The sequence below is a fragment of the Haliotis rufescens genome, unplaced genomic scaffold (assembly GCF_023055435.1).
Source record: "Haliotis rufescens isolate VD_foot unplaced genomic scaffold, xgHalRufe1.0.p SCAF_23, whole genome shotgun sequence".
Taxonomy (NCBI): domain Eukaryota; kingdom Metazoa; phylum Mollusca; class Gastropoda; order Lepetellida; family Haliotidae; genus Haliotis; species Haliotis rufescens.
The window spans coordinates 11,174,942-11,198,720 of record NW_025963924.1 but is presented as its reverse complement, the minus strand read 5'-3'; the positions used below and the strand labels follow the sequence as shown (position 1 = coordinate 11,198,720).

At 40.5% G+C, this 23,779-nt stretch overlaps 1 protein-coding gene across 5 annotated transcripts in view; it reads left to right on the top strand.

Annotated features, from left to right (window-relative positions):
* Nucleotides 1-23,779, top strand: part of LOC124133066 — a 96,032-nt gene that overhangs the window by 13,789 nt on the left and 58,464 nt on the right. For 4 of the 5 annotated variants that reach the window (XM_046497291.2, XM_046497289.2, XM_046497286.2 and 1 more), the window contains exon 2: nt 8,042-8,133. In XM_046497291.2, coding sequence (XP_046353247.1) covers nt 8,042-8,133 — 92 coding nt within the window. Of the gene's footprint in view, nt 1-8,041; nt 8,134-16,640; nt 16,940-23,779 lie in introns of those variants that run through there. The other variant, XM_046497285.2, reaches the window with a different exon arrangement.

The following is a 23,779-nucleotide window of genomic DNA, read 5'->3' as shown; positions in this document are numbered from 1 at the left end:
CTTCTTACAGTAAACCGCTACACAGGCTGGACACAGGCTGGACACAGGGTACACCATGTCCTGATCCCTTGTGTCGTTATTGCAACTGAAGTGAAACCCTGTTAACTCGGACTCCCAAGGATAATCGATGCATTATTCATAGTTCGAGACAAGCGGAGTTGGTATATTAGACACTGTTCGAACTGATTCTGCCTGGTTAATTGCGTCCCCCCGAGACCCCCATCGGAGGTCGAGGGGCGGTTGTTTAAGACGGCTTGGTTTTTTCACATTTCAAGAGATATGATAACTTACTCTGAGAGAGGAGTCAACAACTGTTTTGGACCCACATCACATTTTTTTAGAACTTCCAGCATGTCTAATGAACGTGTATGTTGTGGCCTCGTTATTTTTCCCAACATTTTCATGAACACATTATCTCTTGGTCAAGTGGTCAAATGGTCAAATGGTCGGCTCCTCTTTGTGTCTTGTTGTTTCTGTACACATGTCTAATATTACATTTTGTCTCTGTGACATGCGCACTTGGTTCCGGTTAGAGGAAAGTTTTGCTTTCCAGCGCCTGTGACCGTATACAGCGTATGGTTGACCCAGTCGTCAAAGGCGCCGAAATGTTCCGTGGAGTTTCCTCCCACATCAAAATGACAAGTTTCAGGAAAGCTGTCATGTACATTTTAGATCTCTAAACCCAGCCCCATGAGTATTTCGGAGTAGAATAGGACCCAAGTACTGAGTATTGTTGTAAGAGCCGAATAAAGTGTTTCTTTATTGTTAAACGCCGCACTCAGCAATATTCCAACTGTATGTCGATCTGTAAATAATCGAATCTGGACCAGACAATCTAGTCATTGACATCATGAGCATCGATCCACGCATTTGGGGTGCAATGACATGTATCAACCAAGTCAGCGAGCCTGACCACCCGATCCCGTTAGTCGCTTTTTACGACAAGCATAGTTGCCTATACGGCAAGCATGGGTTGCTGAAGACCTATTCTACCCCGGATCTTCACGGAACCCGAATAACGTGAGGTACGGGTGCCACAAAGTCCACCGTGGCTACTTGAGTGCCACCGTACCTCGATGGTCGGAGCGCTGCTCAAGCCTGCAGCCATGGAAATGCCTGGCCCAGACTCGACTCAGAGCCGCTGTGATATAACTGGTATACTGCCGACTGGGGGTAAAACTACATTCACCCACTTTCGAAACACCGTTGCTGTCCGTCTCTTTCGAGACAGCGGGAGTATTGTCAGTGAGTTGGATCTAACGCTTTGAACAGTTCTAGTTGTATGACGGTGTGTCAGCTGGTGGGAAGAAACCCCGATGTTTCAGACAAACTTAAATCATAATAAAACATAATCATAATTCGAACCCACAATCACAGATTTCTCGCGTGCCCAAGGGACGCAACTCTGCACAGCGAATTGCGGCGCCGACCCCGGGAGTATTGCCTAAACTGGGGTAACCTCCACGGTCGTTTCAATATTAAACGAGTCCACTTTATCATGGGACCGACACTCCTTCAAGAACGTCATCAATAATATGCACTAGCCAGGGTAAGCCCATGCAATACCTGGATCAATCCGTTACTTTATAACGCTCATATGAGCATTAGACTTCAATACACATTTTGGCAAACCGTTATTTATATAAAGTAGCGGAAGCCAGTGACTTCAACACTGTGTCAAGCCCCACGTGTTCAGCGATGTCACTACTACAGACATTTGACAGGTTCCTGTGATCCCCGGATCAGAAGAACATCCTCTGGTATGCGGATCTGGACTCTCGCCATGGTGGCGATGTCACGTCCAGCGCGGGGGGCAGGGGAGTGGGGTCCCGGGGCCTGTATTGTGGAGACGTCTATCCAGTAACACTTGAATGTGAAACTATCAACAAGCGTAAGTTGTGTTGTTACTGTCAATTCCGGATGTAACGAACTATTGAAACATGTTCACTCGACCATCAACGCTGGATACCACTGATCAAGGGCTTGTCCACTTCGTTTTAGTCGATATTTCGTTATACCCAATTCGGTTTATCCAAAGTTGAACTTTCGGCATGGGGACTCCTTGGCTGTCTATTGAAGCTGACATTGGTAAACGTAATTGAGCATCTGAAAGGAAACTGATCGATCGTTTTACATCCCGTCTGCCTACGAAGAGTTAATCAAGAAATTGACTTTTGAAATTAGTATCCAATCAGATTGTCACAATTCCTGTTAATCCTCATCCTTACTGTACATCTGGCTTCACCACTTATTTGCATTGTTACTCTTACATCTGACTTCACCACCTATTTGCATTGTTAATCTTACATCAGACTTCACCACCTATTTGCATTGTTACTCTTACATCTGACTTCACCACCTATTTGCATTGTTACTCTTACATCTGACTTCACCACCTATTTGCATTGTTACTCTTACATCTGACTTCACCACCTATTTGCATTGTTACTCTCACATCTGACTTCACCACCTATTTGCATTGTTACTCTTACATCAGACTTCACCACCTATTTGCATTGTTACTCTTACATCTGACTTCACCACCTATTTGCATTGTTACTCTTACATCTGACTTCACCACCTATTTGCATTGTTACTCTTACATCTGACTTCACCACCTATTTGCATTGTTACTCTTACATCTGACTTCACCACCTATTTGCATTGTTACTCTTACATCTGACTTCACCACCTATTTGCATTGTTACTCTTACATCAGACTTCACCACCTATTTGCATTGTTACTCTTACATCTGACTTCACCACCTATTTGCATTGTTACTCTTACATCTGACTTTGATAACGGTGTAAGAATCTACAATCAAAACGTCGCCATGTGCAAAACAACAGAAGTTGTGATCCATAAAGTACGTTTTTTTATTTACTCACCACCTTCTAAAATGCTAATGACAAAGCTGCTTTTGTATGAGTAGTTTGGGATATATTTGGTAAAGTCAGGGTACCGATCTACCCGTATGAACAGAGCTGGTATTCAGCATTATTTGGTGCTCAAAGATGAATCATTGTGCTTTGTGTAAGTCTAACTTCTGTGTTGAATATTATTTATCAGTTGTTAATCTAGATGGGCAATGATTCACCAGATTTCAGCATCACATTTAGAAAACATTGAATGACGTGAACATTCATGAAAACACTCAAATACATCATGAAATATAATAATGCCCTAAATAATTCTATATCGTTGCCTTATTATGTTCTGATAACGAGTTGGACCGCCTCCGTGTTCTAGTGGTAGTTCGATCCCCGACCGCGTCATACCAAAAGACGTTTAAAGATGGTACTTGTTGTTACCCTGTCTGGCGCTCGGCATTAATGGGCTAAAACAAGGACAGGTCAGCTCGGAGTCAGTATACTGTGTCTAAGTAGGGTATTCATGTTAAACTGCGGCATGGTATCTCAGTGAGCTAGCACTATAAATCGGCATCAGTCCGGACTAGTACAAGCAGCCACACAAACACATACACGTACATGCACGTCGCTATATACGTGCAATAATCTTGGACGCGACGTTAAACCCAATTTCACCTCACCTCACCTCTGATATCGAGTTAATAATCAATGGTATATGTGATCGTCACACAATGTATTCAGTGAGTAATGTAAGATTGGCGTGCTTTATTCGACCGGAGTTCACACGGAATTAACTACTTGCATTTATTCAATCATTCCCAAGCCGCTTATATTATCTCAGTGTTGTCAGAACAGAGGAACGTCCATCATCTAAACATGACATGATCACCAGATCGTTTTTAAAAGTCAAAGTTAATAGAAACAATGCTGTATTTGTCAAATCAATAGACATAAGTAGACGCGACAAAGTCCACATCCATAGTCATAAGAATCTCTGTCACTGTACGATTCAGACAACGTGTACATCATTCGTTTGTTTGTTTGTTTTTTTAACGCCGCGCTAAGCAATATTCCAGCTATATGTAAATCTGTAAATAATCGAGTCTAGACCCGACAATCCAGTGATTGATATCATGAACATCGATCCACGCAATTGGGATACGATGACATGCATCAACAAAGTCAGCGAGCCTGACCACCTGATCCCGTTAGTCGCCTCTTACGACAAGCATAGTCACCTTTACGGCATGGGTTGAGAAGCATTTGTTCATGAATCACTATCAAATAGTGATGACACCAAGTGTTCGAGAAGGCGAGCGTATCCTGCACCTCTTGTTACAAACACGCACTAATATAAGGCAAGTCAATTGCTCACCTGAACAAACACCATGTGACACAAATCAAATTATACAAATACAAATCGGGCTCTATTTTTGTCACTGATGCGTCACGTTTTTTTAACTGTCCTCCACGTGTCTACCATAACACTTTCTGAGAGCTTTATTCAGGCCTTGAGCAACCTTTGAACAAGAGTCTCAAATCTTCGAAGAAAGAGCATGCATGATTGCATCTCAAAAGTTGTGAAAAGTAGACATCAAAGGCTGGAGCTGCTGGAATCTGCTCCAAGCAATACTACTTGAATAGTAGGAAAATATGGGGGTATGATTATTCCTACAATGGAACGTCCAAACAAACAAATCAGATTGAATACTTTACAAATCTGGTCGTTTTTCTTTCCACTTAACACAAATATGAATTATAAAGTTTGAGAACTTTGCAAATCCTTAAACCAAGGAAGTTATTTGCCCAGTGACTATTTACCGTCTCCTCGGTGTCCCACTGAATCAACAGATGTAAAGGGCCTTCCACTGTGGGTCATGTTGCTCACTGATGACGTCTTCAGATAACATAACTTGTGGTAACACTAGTCTATCTCCCGTCTCAGTCACCGGCAGAGTCTATCTCAAAACCCTAGAGAATATGTTAAAAAATAATCTAACTCAAGTGGTTCTTAATGGTAACCTAAATCTGAATAAGTCATCATTGAATCTGTTTATATGTTTATTACTAAATCTAAAAGATTTGAACAAGGTTAACCATTTCTACAGTGTTCTATAACAGTGTGTATGTTAACTGCGAAAGTGTTTAAAGAAGTAATATTTTACTAAGTCTTTTATCGCAATGACAATTATGTTGGTGGTACATGAGTTGTAAATAAATTATACCTTTTTTTATATTTTTACAGGATATTTTTTTTTATCTGTGTATTAATAATGCAATGTATATATGTAATCATCGGGAACGGTATTGATTTCAGCATTGTTTGTTGTTTACCAATCCCCATTTCATTCTACATGTATGTGATGAAATAAAACTATGTGTAAACTATTTATCAAGTCTAGATTACCTAAGCTTTGTTCTGGGCTCCATTTGGATTTTACTTTTATTTTTTGCTACGATAACTGTATTTGTGGGGCACTGCACTGCACTGTAGTACACACGAGACTAACACTGATAAGGGAATGATATACTCCGAGTTCCAGGAAGTCCTTGTGGTTTATATTGCATAAGGGGCGGATACAGCTCTTCAGAAAGTGGGGAGGTACAAAGAGCTTTGGTAAAGTAGAGGTGCAATTTAAATAGAAACAAATATGAATGAAAATAGTTTACAATTAACTTGTCAGCCAAACATAGGCCAAATATTCTTATTTTTGTTGAAAGAATGTCATCAAATGATAAACGCTAATCATTTAATTCCCCACACCAACCCATCCTACCCGGTTTCATGTTTCTAGCTTTTCTCCTGTTTCGCGTGTGTCTCTTATTGTAATGTATTAGTATTCAGTTCTCACTTCTCATCTTCAGGAACCCATGCTTGCCGTAAGAGGCGACTAACGGGATTGGGTGGTGAGGCTCCCTGACTTGGTTGATGCATGTAATCGTATCCCAATTGCGTAGATCGGTACTCATGGTGTCAATCACTGGATTACCTGGTCCAGACTCGATTATTTACAGACCGCTGTCATACAGCATATCGCAATCCTCACCCTTCATCTCTCACTCACTCACTCAGTACATATTATTTTAATTATTTGTCCTCAAGTAGTGGTCGAGCGAGTATGGTTTTACGCCGCTCTTAGCAATATTCCAGCAATATTTCGGCGGAGGACACCAGAAATGGTCTTCACACAGTGTACCCATGTCGGGAATTGAACCCGGGTCTTCGGCGTGGCGAGCGAACGCTTTAACCACTAGGCTACCCGACCGCCTCTTTTTCCCCAAGTAACTCCAGACTGTCATAACTTCTCCCTCCCCCTACCCACCCCCTCCACCACCCTAGCGTCGCGTCCACCACTCGAGTTCAGATAACATGTGTTGTTTTATTTCCAGCTGAGATAAGTCCCCCTCACCGTGTACGTACCTCCTCAGGGCTGCGTCTTAGCAACTCCGACATGGGCTTAACACAAGGATAAGGTCCCTCCTATTGGTCCATATGAAGAGCTTACGGATTAACTCATTGACAGTTTCAGATCGATTTCCTTCCGTGTTAAAATAGCTAGTGAAGTATTTGTATCTATATGTCTGATATGACTCCTGGTTAAGCCCTTTAGATGAACATATCTACCTTTGCTTACCTTTAATCGATATTCAATCAATTAGTAAACAGAAATACCATCCCTGTTACCTCTGATGAGAACAAATTGAATTGTTTACTGAACTAATACTTACAGTAAACTACGGTTATAACGAACTCAAAGGGACTACTAATTTTAGTTCGTTATAACCGTAATTCGTTATAAGCATATATACAGAATAACTACAGCATATAGTCGGGACTAAAAAGTTAGTTCGTTATATCCGTTAGTTCGTTATAAGCGTGTTCGTTATAACCGTAGTTTACTGTATTTATATGCTGTCACATTGAACGTATATACACTGCCGGGCAAAAGAATGTTTTCACTTGATGATTGAATTTGACCCTAAGATTACACGAGTTGTCAAAACTTTACTAGGTTGAAATCAGTCACCGAAAGACAGCAAACTTCAGGACCCACTTGTACAAAGAGATCTTAGCGCTAAGATGATCGTAACTCCCATACCTTAACATAGGCTTGCAATAGTCGCAAAGATCGCTTTGTGCAAGTGGGTCCTGGCCCAAAACACAACTGTGATACCAGTATCCAATATATCCCCACTGAATAACCATTTCTTGCTTTTTTCATTTTTAGTCGCCATCAAACATGGTTGTATACTTTCTTTTGTCCGGTAGTGTATGTACGTTCAATGTAAAAGCACATAAATAATTATTAGTTCAGTAAACAATTCAAGTTTGTTCTATTCAGACACAAATCTTGCATGCGTGAAATTGTTTATATTTTATATAGGTAAATATTTAACGATAATATTAATTCAACCTCTGCCTCATAACATTTTTTAATCATAACCAACACCAAGGACATGACACAACAAGGTATTAGTGTGTTCAACATGTGTCCTACACGCTGTGTAATTTTCCCATTATGACATGCCATACCTGTGGGGTATTTGGTTGCCAGATCTACCTGTGATCAATCTATCCCCTAGGTACTTCTCCCCAGCACACCTGACAGGTAAGAACTACTGGTGTTGAGTGTTACCTATTAAATTCAGTGGGTACCACATCAGGCGTAGCAGGCACTTCATGGCCAACGTTGTTGGGTACAATTACACTACCAATAAATCAGTTTTGTTGCACAGCTGGTGAATTAGCTACTGGTTACTGCACTGACCCTCTGTTTGAACGGCACGTTTAGTGGACCTATAAATCTAACGTGTATCAGCCAGTTTCCTGCAGGTGTGAGTCATTTGTGCATATGCACGTTTATTTATTTATTTATTTATTTATTGTTTGTTTGTTTGTTTGTTTGTTTGTTTGTTTGTTTGTTTGTTTGTTTGTTTGTTTGTTTGTTTGTTTGTTTAACGCCGCACTCAGCAATACTCCAGCTATATGAAGGCGGTCTGTAAATAATCGAGTCTGGACCAGACAAACCAGTGATTGACATCATGGATGAGATTACTCTTCAGTAAGTGGGACAAAGTGGTTATTTGTTTTGAGCAGTAGTGTAGTGACACAAACGTTATGATTCAATACTATAGGTATTAACTAAATTCTTTTTCTGTTTATTTTCAGACCACTGTGTTTTTAAGACCCCTCGTTCCAACGGCATCCCCAGAGCGTACGGGAAACTCCCCTCCCTCCGAAAGAACGGGAAAAGGGGACACGTGAGTAGATATTTACAACATTCCGGGGAATAGAATTTGAACTGTGTTGTTTGTTTATCAACGCGTCTCCCCGTCTGCCTATATTGTCCATACCACTTTGATTAGATCGTCCGTACTGTTGATTGCGTACCAGGACGTCACGACCTGTTCGGTTGAAATTCGCTTTTTCTTTCACAGCTCCTTTCGACGGTGTAGGTGCAATGCTGTTGCACAATTGTATTTTCATGGCGGATCCCTCCGGGGTTTGATTTTTTGTAATTGTTTCAGGCGTCTTAGATCGATACAAGTAGGTCACGATGACACACTAGTGATTAAATCACAGCAACACGACAAACTTACACCGAAGGAGAAACATTCTTCACCCAGCATGGCAAGAGCATGGAATTCACGCTGTATCCGAAATAACTGATGATTCGGCAATTCCAGTGAATTGAGTTACTTTCATTTTTGATTTCCCGTACGCGTACCCCCCCCCCCCCCCCCCCCCCAACATCCCGACCCCTGCACCACCACCACCTCCTCTCTGAGCACACACACAACACACACACAACACACACACACACAACACACACACAACACACACACGCACGCACACACACACACACACAACACACACACAACACAACACAACACACACACAAAACACACACACAACACACACACAACACACACACAACACAACACAACACACACACAAAACACACACACAACACACACACAACACACACACAACACACACACACACACACACACACACACACACACACAAATATCTTTTGAAGCATACTAAATAATTATATATTTGTACGATGATGTACAAACGTATTAGAACATCATAATAAAATTATTATCTGGTATGTTTTCAACAAATTTAACACGACAACCAAACGCCAGTTGTATCATGAATTAAATGCTACTCCTGTCCGTCTGACCATACACGGGCCGCGTCATATGGCTGGAATGTGGCTGAATACGGCGTTAAACAACCTCAGACACATGGTTGCATTTGACTTCACTGCGGTGTTCCATAATTTGTTGATTGTCTGGGTTAGTCTCATGCTGTATGTATTAATAATACATACTCATAACATATTTCAAACATATTTCAAACTGGGATCGTAATGGAGTGATGCTTCTCGACCACAGCTAAAATACCACTTACATAAATCTGTGGTCTCTTAAACCTCGTACCTTTAGACGGTTTGATTTTTATTGTCTGGATGAACGAGTGTCTGGGGTATAACAGAGAGTACAATAGAGATCTATAGTTAATACATTGTTCATGTATGAACGAACCCGTCCAGAGCGGGATTGCACTGCCTAGCGAAGAGTGCCTATATTAACCTAGAATGTGTCCTTGTTTGTTTGTTGTTTAACGCCGCACTCAGCAGTATTCCATCGTTGTTATTTACTTCAGTGTGAAAAACTGAGTGTTTCGAAGTGGAGAAAAGTGATACTTTCACTGCAGTGATCAGAACACTTGATATTTCAATGCAAAGAACATAACACTTGATATTTCACTCCAGTGAACATTACACTAGATATTTCAATGCAAAGAACATAACACTTGATATTTCACTGCAGTGAACATAACACTTTGACGGAACTAATGTCATACAAGAATTACCTCCCCTTAAATTGTCTCCCTTTAGCGTAAGTGTCTAGCCCGTACACAAACTGTTGACTTGCATTTTACTTTAGTTCCACATTGACAAGGCAAAGTAATGGCAGATGGTCATTTATGGAGTTAATATCGCTTCTTGCCGTTTGTTATTCTCTTGAAAATATTTCGTTATCAACTGTAAATTTCTCATTTAACTCGGCAATCGAGACTGTTTGTTTCGCAAAGCGCCATTTCTTAACCAGGTGTATTATTTCGCATCCAACAGCGGTCTCGTAAATTTCAAGAATAATAATATTCTAAAAGTATAATAAAGAATTTTTGTGACCTTAAATATTTTTTGTTACTTTTGTTTCTATTTTTTAAGATTTTGCAAACATGAATCTACTTTTTAAGTTGCAAATACAAGTGGCGGTGAACCGTCCCTGTGTGTTGGGGAAAATTTACGTTTCATGGGTTTACATTTGTAATGACATAATTTAATTTTCCGGTAGACAATCACACAAAAAAGTATATAATAAATAATATGTTCGATGTATCTCGTGAGAGATCATGTTTCTCTCATCTCGTGACTCGACACTTAAAATATGCTCAATATATGACGGCGGTTTGTACATAATTGAGTCTGGACCAGACAATCCTGTGATTGACATCATGGGCATCGACCTCTTACGACAAGCATGGGCTGCTGAAGACCAGTTCCCACCCACATCTTCACGGGTGTATTCAATCATATGTCTCTACTTAGCGGACGTTTCATCATTATGGGAAGTTGTCATTAACGCAATGGAAACAATGTGGTTATATTTGTTTAAATTTAAAAATTTAAAAAAATAATAATACGGTGTAAAAGACGTTTATTCGGGTCTTGTGAGAAATTATTTCAATTCCCCTGTAAAATAATTACCACAATAATAGGCCCCTATCACAAAGGTGTTAATTGTTATGGGCGTTCTTTTTTTCACAATTCCTATCTAAATAATTCACACATCCAAATTTTTTTACCTAAAAATACAATCTAAAAATACACGAAAAATGTTGGCCGAGACGTGTTTGCTCGCCCTTCTTAAATTCATGGTGTGGTCGCTCGAGATGAGCCCCTGCCGAAGTCATTCAATGGAATGATTTCACTGAATAACTTCTTAAACGATCGCTTTGATGCCATTTAAAACAAGGCTAACTGGGTCATGCATTTAACAGAGCTTTGCTTTCAGATCTCTTTTCCTCAAGAGGTATCATATAACGAAGCGGCAGATCCTATCAATGGGTACAGAGTACCAGTCTTTTATCAGTTAACGGACTCCATCTATCAAACAAACAAAAAATATACGGTTAATTGATATACAGCGTTGAGTGTTGACAAAGGTCTGCAACCCAGGGCTCAGTCTGCGTGGAAAACAAATTTCGATGTTTGATCAACCGACAAGTTGTTGGGGCATGACGTCAACAATTTAGGTTTATTTGGTTAAGAAAGCATTAATTTTCTGTTCCTTTTTTCGCAATGTCTGTGTATTATTTTAATAACAATTTCAATGTTTTGAAGGTGTTTTACTAAATATTTCCATTAAATATTTCTCCGATAATTTACTTTCCAAATATTGATTTTAACCAATTTAATTTTAAACTTTCGAATCCCGGTTCGCTCTGATTATGTTTTTAGTTTTGCAAGCACCGTACCTGTGGCCATGGGTTTCATGAAAATGATATAATAAACGCCTAAGACCTGAATTCTGAATTTCCTCCCACATGAAGGTCATACGCTGAAACAAACGCTTTACAACTGACTGAGACACAGAATTGCGTTCCATTGACACGCCAGAAACCTATGATTGTGGGTTCGAATCCCTTTTCGCCCCGATTAAGTTAACTTTCTAGATTTGTCAGCACCATCACTTCGGGCTTTCCTCACACATTAAGCTGACACGCCATGATATAACTGAAATACTATTCAAAGCGGCGTTAAACCCAACTCACTCACTAAAATTATAGTAATCGAATGAAATGCTTGAGGTTGCTTTCAAAAAGTGTTATTGTTGACAAGTGGATGACATTTCGAAATTTTGACGGATCAGTGACAAAAACTTATGTCAGATGCAATTCCAAATTTTGACGTGTACCATATGTTCCCGTGATTTTCTGGTGACAAATTGACTCGCTTTGCATGTGTTTGTGACGGGTGCCACCTTTGGGGCAGGATATGCTCACCTTCTCGCGAACACCAGGTGCTATCACTGTTTGATGGTGATTCACAAACACAAGCGCATGATATAGTCGAAATTGTACAATCGACTCTGCTTTTGGCAAATAATTCTAATGAATAGGGTAAGGGTTTTGTCTCTTTTATTTATAAACGAGTGATTTTACTTCCGCACCTTTCAACATGTCCGGAAAATGTGAACGGATTTATTTCCCTTAGATCATTTTCCCATTTCAATGCCAGCTTTCTCAGTCCTCCTCCAGAGCTGCGAAATCAAATATAAATCACATTTCTTTCACAATCATCTGTCATAAAAATAGTTCGGCATTTCAGTTAGTGACAAAAATAGAGAAAGGAGACATTTTTCAATATAAACTGACTATTTTGATGACTATCTTAGTCTGTTCCACACCAATCAACATATTTAATGTTCGTTTATGTTATTATGAAACAGAGACGAAAAAACAATTCTCTACCTCCATCACGTGTAAAGAGACATTTAGAATTATGATTCCGGGTTTGATAAATGGGTTCAATACACAAGACATTATTCTACACAGACTAGAAGGAGACGTATGTTTATATTATCCACTTCCAACTCACAGAAATATTGTTTATTGCGCCATGACTAATTTTATCTTGCAAGGCTGGTATATAACTATGTTTACGTTCTTGAAATAAAAAGCTAGCTATAAGATTTTATCTTTATGCAAATGATAATGAGTTATTCACGTGTTTATCAGTGATGATTCAAACGCCTCGATGGTTCTGACACCCTTTGTGTCGCCACGAAGAACACGTGCAATATTTTATGCCCAAGAAGCGCCATCTAGCGGCTGCAGTTCTAATTTCGGAGTCTCTTGGTATCAACCAGCAATCTTTACTTTCCCTTGATATCAATAAATATCGATCTGCCTCTTCTGATCGAAAGATTAAGCTTAATCATCGATATCACTGGCGTTGGACCTCCCTCGCTCCCTGCGTACGTGCGATATTGATTTGGAAATAGTTTGGGTTTAATTACCGTTAATGACCTCATAGCACTTGAACCAACAGCAATTACTTTGCACGGACTTCTCGTGGCTTCGGGGTTGCAAGCGTCGTTTGGAACAATATCACATTTGCCCTTTTTATGGCCGAGAATAATATTGGCTTCACAACGTAAATGAACATCGCTCCATTGCTAACCACGGGCTTTTAGTTGGGTAAATATAGAGTGCTTTAACATAGCCTCTCCCTCATCACTCGCCTAGATTAAAAGTTGTTGTTCTTTTCACAGAAGAAGAAGAAATGAAATGATTTAATTTTTGTTTTGCAGAAATTATTGGTCATATGAACTTCAGTTACATAGTAAGTCAAGAATGAATCGACAAAGTTGATGTTTCTGATATTCATAATAGTCGTTATTTTTTGCGTGTACATGATAAGATTTCCTCACAATAGATATATAATTTCTCTCACGTGGATGTGGATGTGCAAGAGTGTAACGGGTTCTATTGTGTGTATGATATCTCAACCTGACTATCATCACACGGAGAAGAATCCTTGTATGACACAATCTCATTAAATTCACATCTCGGTTCTCACTCTAGACAAAGACAATAATCCTTTGTTCATAGGAATAGCCTGGGTATCGAGAAGGGCCGAATACATTGATTCTTATAGAGAGTTACCAAATGAGCGTACCTTCTTCCGCCTTTTGCAATATTCCAGCCACATGATTTGTTTTGTTTGTTTGTTTGTTGTTGTTTAACGCCGCACTCAGCAGTATTCCAGCTATATGGCGGCGGTCTGTAAATAATCGAGTCTGGACCAGACAATCCAGTGATTGATATCATGAGCATCAATCCACGCATTTGGAATCGATGACATGCATCCACAAGGTCAGTGAGCATGACCACCCGATCCCGTTAGTTGCCTCCTACGACAAGCATAGTCGCCTCTTACGGCAAGCATGGGTTGCTGAAGACCTATTCTACCCCGTCCAGCCACATGAAGGCGGGTCACGACATGGGCTTCACACCTCGCACCTACTTTAGGAATCAAACTCGGGTCTCCGGCCAGGTGAGCGAACTCTTGACTACTTGGCTGACCCCATCGCCCCTTACACTCAAATCAACACTTCTTGTACACAGCTGAAGCGTTCACCACGTCAGGTAGCACCCTGTCTTGGATCTATATACTTGGCAAAAACTAACTAATTCTCTTTGTTAAACATCACGATAATATGAGCACAGATGCTTTGAAGTATTGTTTAAGCTGCCGCAGTGAAGACCAGGGTCTGAGCTGTTACACATAAGCACACCAATCACTAAACACGGACCACTCCGAGCTATCAGGGTTCGACTTCGTCAATACATTGGTTTTTCTCTCAGGTCATACAGTTCGCGGCTATGGATGTAACGAAGTGGTTCAATCACGGTACTAGCCATACAGGGGTCTCTCCCACCGACGCCAGAGCAATTCTTTTAAAAAATATTCGCCGTCATTCTCATCTCCAGCTGCCTATACTCGTCCTATTCTCAAGTCTGAGACTCGTGGTAGAATAGGTCTTCAGCAACCAATGCTTGCCGTAAAAGGCGACTATGCTTGTTGTAAGAGGCGACTAATGGATCGGGTGGTCAGGCTCGCTGACTTGCTTGATGCATGTCATCGTATCCTAGTTGTGTGGGTCGATGTTCATGATATCATTCACTGGATTGTCTGGTCCAGACTCGATTATTTACAGACCGCCGTCATATAGCTGGAATATCGCTGAGTGCGGCGTTAAACAACAATCAAAAAACATGAAATGAAGAAACTTGAGGTTTTCGTCACTCTAGATTATTCACATACAGAATTATTTTTTGTTTAAATTCACACATAACATTATTTCAGGGAATATAGTTTAGTCTAGTGATACAGGAGATAGAGTGGATAATCAATATATTTAGAAACTCGTTTGCCTTTGTTTACCAAAGCTTCTTTGAAATTAAGAATTGAAGACTTTTGATAACATTGATAGAAGATAATTGTATATATGCACAATTAGGTTTATTAACAGCAGTAATGTGGTAGACATATATCATCAATGTCAAATTTGCAAATAATCATTAATGTCAATCCAAAGATTTAGCAATGCAGAAAACATATACGGTTAGGAACAATGGCCAAACTATTTGTTCAGTATGCGTGGTGGGAAGGTCAGGTCTTCGTTCACAGACACAAAAGCTTGTATCAGGGTGAAGATATTATACGAGATAAAACAATGCCAAAACAGTATTCCAAGAGGGGCTCAGTGTCTGCCCCCAATATTGACAATAGCCCTTTAGAGCGGAGTAATCCTCGACACAGAGCATTTGATCAAGCCATGCATACTGACTATATGCGTGTCACGAACAGAGGGATTTGTCAACATCTTATTGCGATACAAATTAGTTTTACGGTTATACAATGCTTTCAACTACCGTAATGTATGTGGCCTCACGCCCAGGAAAAACTCATCGCTCTGTTACTTCATCTGATCGAGTGGGGTGGGTGAGTGGGATGAGTGAGTGAGTGTGTGAGTGGGGTTTGGATTGGTGGGTGGGCGAGTGAGTGGGTTGGTACGTGGGCTGGTGGGTGGTTGGGTTGAGTGAGTGAGTGAGTGAGTGGTGCTGGTGCACCATTGGTGTGAGTGAGTGGGTGGGTGAGTGAGTGAGTGAGTGAGTGGGGCTGGTGCACCATTGTCGTGAGTGAGTGAGTGAGTGAGTTTTGGTGAATTATTGAGTGAGTGAGGTTGGTTTATCGCCTCTTTACACAGCATTTCAATGATATCAAGGCGTGTCTGCTTGATGTGGGACGAATGCCAAAAGTGATCTTGGCCCAAGATATTTAAAACATTGGTGAAATTTACACTGGTTTAAAAATTTGAGCTCCCGATCATCGAATCCTGGCACCCGTAACGGACGCAACTCTGCACAAGGAGGTCCTTAGACAAACTATACGTATATCGGAATGAAGGCGGTCGTAAGGAATCATGAAGACAATGCTACGAGTCACATGTTTGAATATTAATTAATCATCCCAAAATAACATACACAATCGTAACAAAGATGTACTTAAGTATGGGGGTTCGTATACTTCGAGACCAGCACTTTCATTGTGTTTGAGATGCCCGCTTTGTAAATACCCGGCCTCTTATTCTTCAATTATGATTTATTTAATTATTATTATTCAACTCTGTTTTTCTCGAACTATTACACAGTACATACCTCGATGTCAATTTAAGTTCATCTCAATCGTTATGTCTCGCAACGCCGTTATCTCAATGTCCCCCTTTAGTAATATGAACTTCGAGATATCAGGAGACTCATTCGTGTATATTCCTGTATTTCCAATGAAACCTCAAGTTTAACTTATTTAATTCGATGTTACGTTTACTTCGGCCTTATGGTCCCTGTACAATCCTTATCGGTTCGCTTGTCTCGAACTACGGGTAACTCGATATATGTCCAATGTACCGAGGGCATCAGATAAACGACATTCTACGGTAAATATTTCACGTACATATCAACGCTAACACAATCAGAAGCATGGGCACATTCAAATCCAAATATTTTTCCATATCTCACTCATATCTAATTGATCTCGTGTCCTCAAAATCCACCTGCCGAGATTAGGCTAATACGATTTACCTGTACACACCTGAAGCGTTCACCACGTCAGGTAGCACCCTGTCTACCTGGCTTAGTGTCTATTACGGTTCGTGACCAGGTACAATGAGCGCTACACACAAAGTCGTAGGCTGAATATTGTACAGCTCGCAAACTACCACGGGGAGCAAATATGGCGAAGACATGTCCGTGGGTGGAATGAAGGAAGTGGGGAGGATAGAGGGAAGGAAGAAGGGGAGCAGGAGACGAATACCTGGGCCTGCTGTTGCCCCTGTGTTGAGGGAGTATGATCACGAACACTTGTTGCAATGCGCTGAGGAGATTCTAGGACTGCGCCACGAGGTGTCGGAGAAGGTAGGCGAGGTGGTGGTACGAGTCCTGGGTAGTCTGGGGAAGCCATGGGATCAAGTATATATTTAATAAGTATAACGAGCAATGAATGTAAACAAGGCAGGGCTGGTTATGCCATGAAGATTCAGTTATTATGTATTTAGCGATGGTATTCTTTATTTATTTGAAAAAATAAAATTGATTTCTTTCACGAGCGGAATAGCATTTTATGATCCGTGAAGATCCGGTTAGAATAGGCAGCAATCCATGCTTGCTGTAAGAGGTGACTATGCTTCTCGTTAGAGGCAAATAACGGGATCGGGTGGTCAGACTCGCTGACTTGGTTGATGCATGTCATTGTATCCCAATTGCGTGGATCGATGCTCATGATATCAATCACTGGATTTTCTGGTCCAGACTCGATTACAAACTACCGTCGTATAGATGACTGCGGCGTTAGACAACAAAAAAACAAAACAAGAAGTCTGTATCATTGACACTGGGGTTTTCAGAGTAAGATCGTGCACATCATTAGAAAAATAGACAATGAAGATAACGTCGTTTTTTTGTCAAATAACGTGTCCCAACAAAGCTGATATTTTCACTCGTGGTTGCGACAATCACCAAAACATCACTTTTCTGAGGAGTACGGGTGGCCAAGTGGCTGTGCAGAGTTGCGTCCCTTGGGGACGTCAGAACATATATAATCGCGGGTTCGAATCCCGGTTCGCCCCTATTTTGTTTCTAGGTTTGTCAGCACCATACCCGTGCCCCTGGGCTTCACCGAAGTGATAAACGTCTGACACCCCGTTCACATGCACAACATACTAACGTAACATTTACTAACGTAAGTAATTTTACAGATGTGTAACTATACATACGTGCGTAAATGTAGATTTACTATGCGTTCACATGAAAAGCATCTTAGGTGTATAAATAAAGTATGTAAATTGTGTAAGGTACACATAATCGTCAGTCTGTTCACGACTTTCAACACAAAACAGGTTGTTTTACAATCAAAATTGAATGAGAAGAGAGTTACTTCACCGAAAATTTCCGCGTGAAGCAACATGTGTTTGATTTAATTTGGACACACAGTTTTGACTCCTTGAAACCAAAAGAAAACACCGTCCGCTCAACTCTGTATATACGCATAAAAGTGACAATTTGTTAGGTGTTGGCAAAGAACTGATATTATTAGCTCGTCCTCTTACGTTGACATAAACGTTCACATTGCAACATATACACACAGTGCAAATGTACATTTTACATTTGCACCTGCTCCAGACATGATGTAAATTTGCTCCTGGTGTAAATATACACACATGAGTAAACGCGTTCACATGACAAATATACTCACGTATGTATTTCTATACACGTATGCACACATATGTATAGAGGCGCATGTGAACGGGGTACAAGACTTGCAACACTTCGGGCTTTCCTCCCACATAACAAGCCCTGATTTAACTGGAATATTCTTCAAAGCGGCGTTTAACCCAACTCACCCAGTTTTATCGATTTTGTCATCAGGTCTCTCTCACCGTCATTGACATGTTATTGTACGGGGATAGACAAAATACGGTTATTCAGATGAACAGATACGTTAGTATTAGCATACGTTAAGATCTGGAATATGTCACCCCAGGAAAGATTTTATAAATATAAATTTATTATATGTTCAATGAATATGACCTTCGTTAAATACATGCCCATGGCAAAGTTAAGAACATAAACCTTGTTATACTGCCACCATATTACAGTATATTGAATATGAAGAGATTTTTGTATGACGAGGGGTTATATTAACGCTATGGCTGTATATCTGTGAGGTTCTGACGAATATTGACATCGAATGTAACAGTACACCAAACTACCGTTATATTGTAAACAAGGCTTCCGATCCACATACAATAGTTACCTAACACATGAATTTGTACATACATTATTGGGCAAGCATTTAAATAACAGTACTAGGTTTATTTGTTACCGGTATACAAAATGTATATGAATGATGGCAGGCGTACTGCTGTGTGGCGTCAGGCAAAAAAACAAACACTTTCTTTTTATCCAGATCGTGTGAGTGGTGGTTGCTACCGGTAGGACAGGACATGCTTACCCTTTTCACAAGCACCTGATGTCCTCACAGATTTTCAATGATCCATTCATATAAATTTCACTTCTAGTTTGCATGTTACAGCCAATGAAATCTGTTTTTTATTGACACATTCGTATGCTTTTCCCAGCTATTTCCCCTTAGTGGAATCTGTTTCGGCAGAAAATCTAGGCTGGTTATTCTCTTGCATTGACAATTTATGTTTAAGTTATTCATAGAGTTATCAGTACCCGAAGCCAGATATGCGTAAAGTTTACAGTGTTTATTGGTCAGCGTGTCAAAAATACTAATCGTAAATGACGATGACTCTTTTGGCAACTCAGACTTCTGTGGACATGATGTGAAGTGATGGATGTTCTAAATTGTTTCTCGAGATAAGTTTGGGTTTTATTGTATCAACATCCGTCAGGAGAGATACGTTTGAAGCAAGGAATACGTGAATATAATACCCGACATTACATCGATGTGCCACATTTCCCAACTGAGGGTATTATTAGGAATCGCAATGGACAAAGACTCTATAAACAGAATCTCACTCTCGTGTATCTATCTACAAGAATAACTTCTTTCAGAGGGATTGAGAAGTTGGAGTACTAAGTAGGGATATGTCTTATGGATGAACAACTTCATCATAACACTTGCTTGATAACGGTGTTATCAGTCTTTGTTATCTCTTCGAAACTAGACCGTCTCCGTGGTCTAGTGGTAGAGCGTCCGTCCGGGGAGCGGAAGGCCCAGGGTTCGATCCCCGGCTGGGTTCATACCAAAAGACGCTAAAAAATTGTACTTGTCTGGCGCTCGGCATTGAGGGGCTAAAACAAGGACTGGTCGGCTCGGAGTCAGTATACTGTGTCTGAGTGGGGTATTCATGTTAAAAAGCGTGATGGTTTCTCAGTGAGCTAGCACCATAAATTGGCATCAGTCCGGACTAGTACAAGCAGCCAAACAAACACATACACGTGCATGCACGTCGTTATATAAGTTCAATAATCTTGGACGCGACGTTAAACCCTATTTCACCTCTTCGAAACTGATTTAGTTGGACGTGAAAGGCAAATAGTGGTGACAATTTTTTGAATGGATTACTTGAAATTACTGGTGACACAGCATGTATTGTTGCTAATAATATCACTGGATTGTCTGTTTCTGATTCGACTACATGTGATGTGATATAGATAGCATATTGCTGAGTGCGGCATTAAATATATCAGCTTACTTCGATTTAAACTGAAGTAGTGTGTATGTGTGTTGTTGTTTGTGTGTGTGTGTTTTTGTGGGTTTTTTTGGGGGGTAGGGGGTCTGAAGACTACATGCATTTGGTAAATGTATTTCTCGCCCGTCATAAATATTATGACAATCTGACGTCTTAATCAAGCAGGCTACAATGCATTATTTCATATTTTCTCAACTCCCTGGGGAGGTTACACTGATAAGGAACGAGTCAAGCATTATGTGATAGATATCCGTTGTACCGTTAGATTCACGTCAGCAATCATCTTAATGGGCAGATCGAGTGCTGATCGGGAACTGTTTATATCTCGACTCGTAGATAAATGTTCATGATATATGTACTGACACACATACATAATATAACTGTGAACCAACATCGACCCTCTCCTGTCTGTACGCTTTTGGTGGTCATTTTTGTCATTGTAATTTCATATTGTACTCCATGGAAAATATAAGTGTCTTTTCTAGACCCGAAAGTATATAGATATTTATAAGAAATGAAAGCGTCCCCTTCCCATCTCCAGCAGCCAAAACTCACTTCCTTCTCAGCTCTAGCAGCCTATACTCACCCCATCCCCTTCAACTGTAGCAGCCTATACTCACCCCACCCCCTTCAACTGTAGCAGCCTATACTCATCCCCTCCCCCTTCAACTGTAGCAGCTTATACTCACCCCATCCCCTTCAACTGTAGCAGCCTATACTCACCCCACCCCCTTCAACTGTAGCAGCCTATACTCACCCCACCCCCTTCAACTGTAGCAGCCTATACTCACCCCACCCCCTTCAACTGTAGCAGCTTATACTCACCCCACCCCCTTCAACTGTAGCAGCCTATACTCACCCCACCCCCTTCAACTGTAGCAGCCTATACTCACCCCACCCCCTTCAACTGTAGCAGCTTATACTCACCCCACCCCCTTCAACTGTAGCAGCCTATACTCACCCCACCCCCTTCAACTGTAGCAGCCCATACTCACCCCACCCCCTTCAACTGTAGCTGGGTACAATGTGTGAAGCCCATTTCTGGTGTCCCCCGCTGTGATATTGCTGGAATATTGCTAAAAGCGGCGTAAAACCATACTCACTCACTCACTCAACTGTAGCTGTCCATACTCATCCCCTCCCGATCTTTCGCAGCCTATATTTACCTCCTTTTCAACTCTAGCAGCCCATACTCACCCTCTCTTCAGCTCTAGCAGCCCATACTCACCCTCTCTTCAGTTCTAGCAGCCCATACTCACCCTCTCTTTCTAGCAGCCCATACTCACCCTCTCTTCAGCTCTAGCAGCCCATACTCACCCTCTCTTCAGCTCTAGCAGCCCATACTCACCCTCTCTTCAGCTCTAGCAGCCCATACTCACCCTCTCTTCAGCTCTAGCAGCCCATACTCACCCTCTCTTCAGCTCTAGCAGCCCATACTCACCCTCTCTTCAGCTCTAGCAGCCCATACTCACCCTCTCTTCAGCTCTAGCAGCCCATACTCACCCTCTCTTCGGTTCTAGCAGCCCATACTCACACCTTCTCAATTCCAACATCCCAAACTGATATCTTTTGCAACTCTAGGGAAAGAGACTCATCCCAGGATATGTATTCCTTAACCTTATACAGAAACTCAAACTCTAGACCAAACACAGACAATAACATTCTATACCAATATACAAAACGATCGGATCAAGGGAAACAGGTGGAGCTGTGTTGGACCCGTCTCACATAGACATTCGTGGAAATGTGAAAGCAGAAACACTGGCGAAGCTAGCTGTAGACAAAGCGGAATTACTACATACACCCTTCAGCAAACTAGAGAAAAAACAAAATCAAAGTATTCATAGCCCAAATATGACAAGTCCAATTGGACGCAAGAAAGAACTAAGATGGCAATAAAAACATCAACCCAAAATCCTCACAAATAAACATACTCATACTCCTGTGAAAGGAATGTTGAAGAGCCATCTCTAGCCACAGACTGCGTCACAAAACGCCCCATGATAAGGTATGCCCAATCAATCAGTCGGAATCCATTGCTCACTTGTTACTGGAATGTCAAGACAATGGTCAATCAGGGCTCAGTTAAATTGCAGTTTGATCCACTGAAGGCCAAACTAACTCTTGTTCTGAAATATGGTCAGCTACTCGGACGTATTAAACAGAGCAGCCAAATTTTCTATCAATTTCTAAAAGTAAAAAAAATAAATCATATCAATACAAATAAAACAGAAATCTGATCAATACTTAAACTCACAATAGATATGTGTATCGTTTCACACACATGAGTCTTAAAGAGGGACAGGTCAGCCGAAATTGCTGAGGCACGAGGCGACGTCTTTAACACTTAAATCAGGAACAATATTTATATATCGGTATATTTCGGTAGCTATATGTTAGTCTTGAAAAATGTGTAAATAAAGGGAAGATTTATTACTTAAGTATGTCCATAACTTCATTTCGGTAGCGATATGTTATTCTAGGAAAATATGAGAAAGAGGAATATGTATTATTTAAACTTGTCCATAACGTTATGTCGGTAACTATATGTTAGTCTTGAAAAATGTGTAAAAGAGGAATATTTATCACTGAAGTTTGTCCGTAACTTCATTTCGGTAGCTATATGTTATTCTCGGTTAATGTGTGAAAAAGGGATATTTATTACTTAAGCTTGTCCATAACATTATTTCGGTAATTTTATGTTAGTCCAGGAAAATGTGTGAAAGAAGAGGATGTATTACCTAACCTTATACATTACTTTATTTCGGTAACTATATGTTAGCCTTGGAAAACGTGTAAAACAGGAAGTATTGTGATTCATTGTTAAAAATCCTTTCCTTGGGCTTAGATTGATTAACAAAGAACATGGAAACAGTAGTCCCCTAGGCTTACAACATGGATTTACGACAGGTAATCAGTTATGTGAGTATAGAGTGGGTGTTGCTATTTATTACCCATTATTAGACGGGAAATGCAGAAAGTTTCAACACGGGCTTGACGCCAGTATCCCTTTGATTTACTTCGCAATCAGTCACAAGCTGACAGTGTACAAGAGCAGGTCTACACGGCCGAGATAATGTGTTTACTGATTAAAATAGAAACCTATTGTTCTGTTTTGCATGTATGTTTAATAATGGATCATATAATGATGGTTAAACAAGGAGTTAAATGTAAAAATGGTGATTAATATTTTTTATGTTTCAGAAAAAAATATGGATATCAATAAATTACGTCATTGGGGGAGCTGTGTGTTTGTAATGTTGTCGAATAAGTTGCTATTCATTGGGTACATGCGGATCGATACATAACGTATACTGGACATTGCTGATGTACACTCACTCACTCACTCATTATAGTCATACCCTATCCTTATTCCTTTCCATATTTATTTTTTCTCAATAGTTTAAATTAATTTTAAGTAAACTCAAGTTGGTTTTTTATTAGTTTATTCACTAAGAAATTAAAATTTCTACACGCGTACACACATATATACGCATTCATACGCACGCACACGCACGCATATACGCACCAGCAT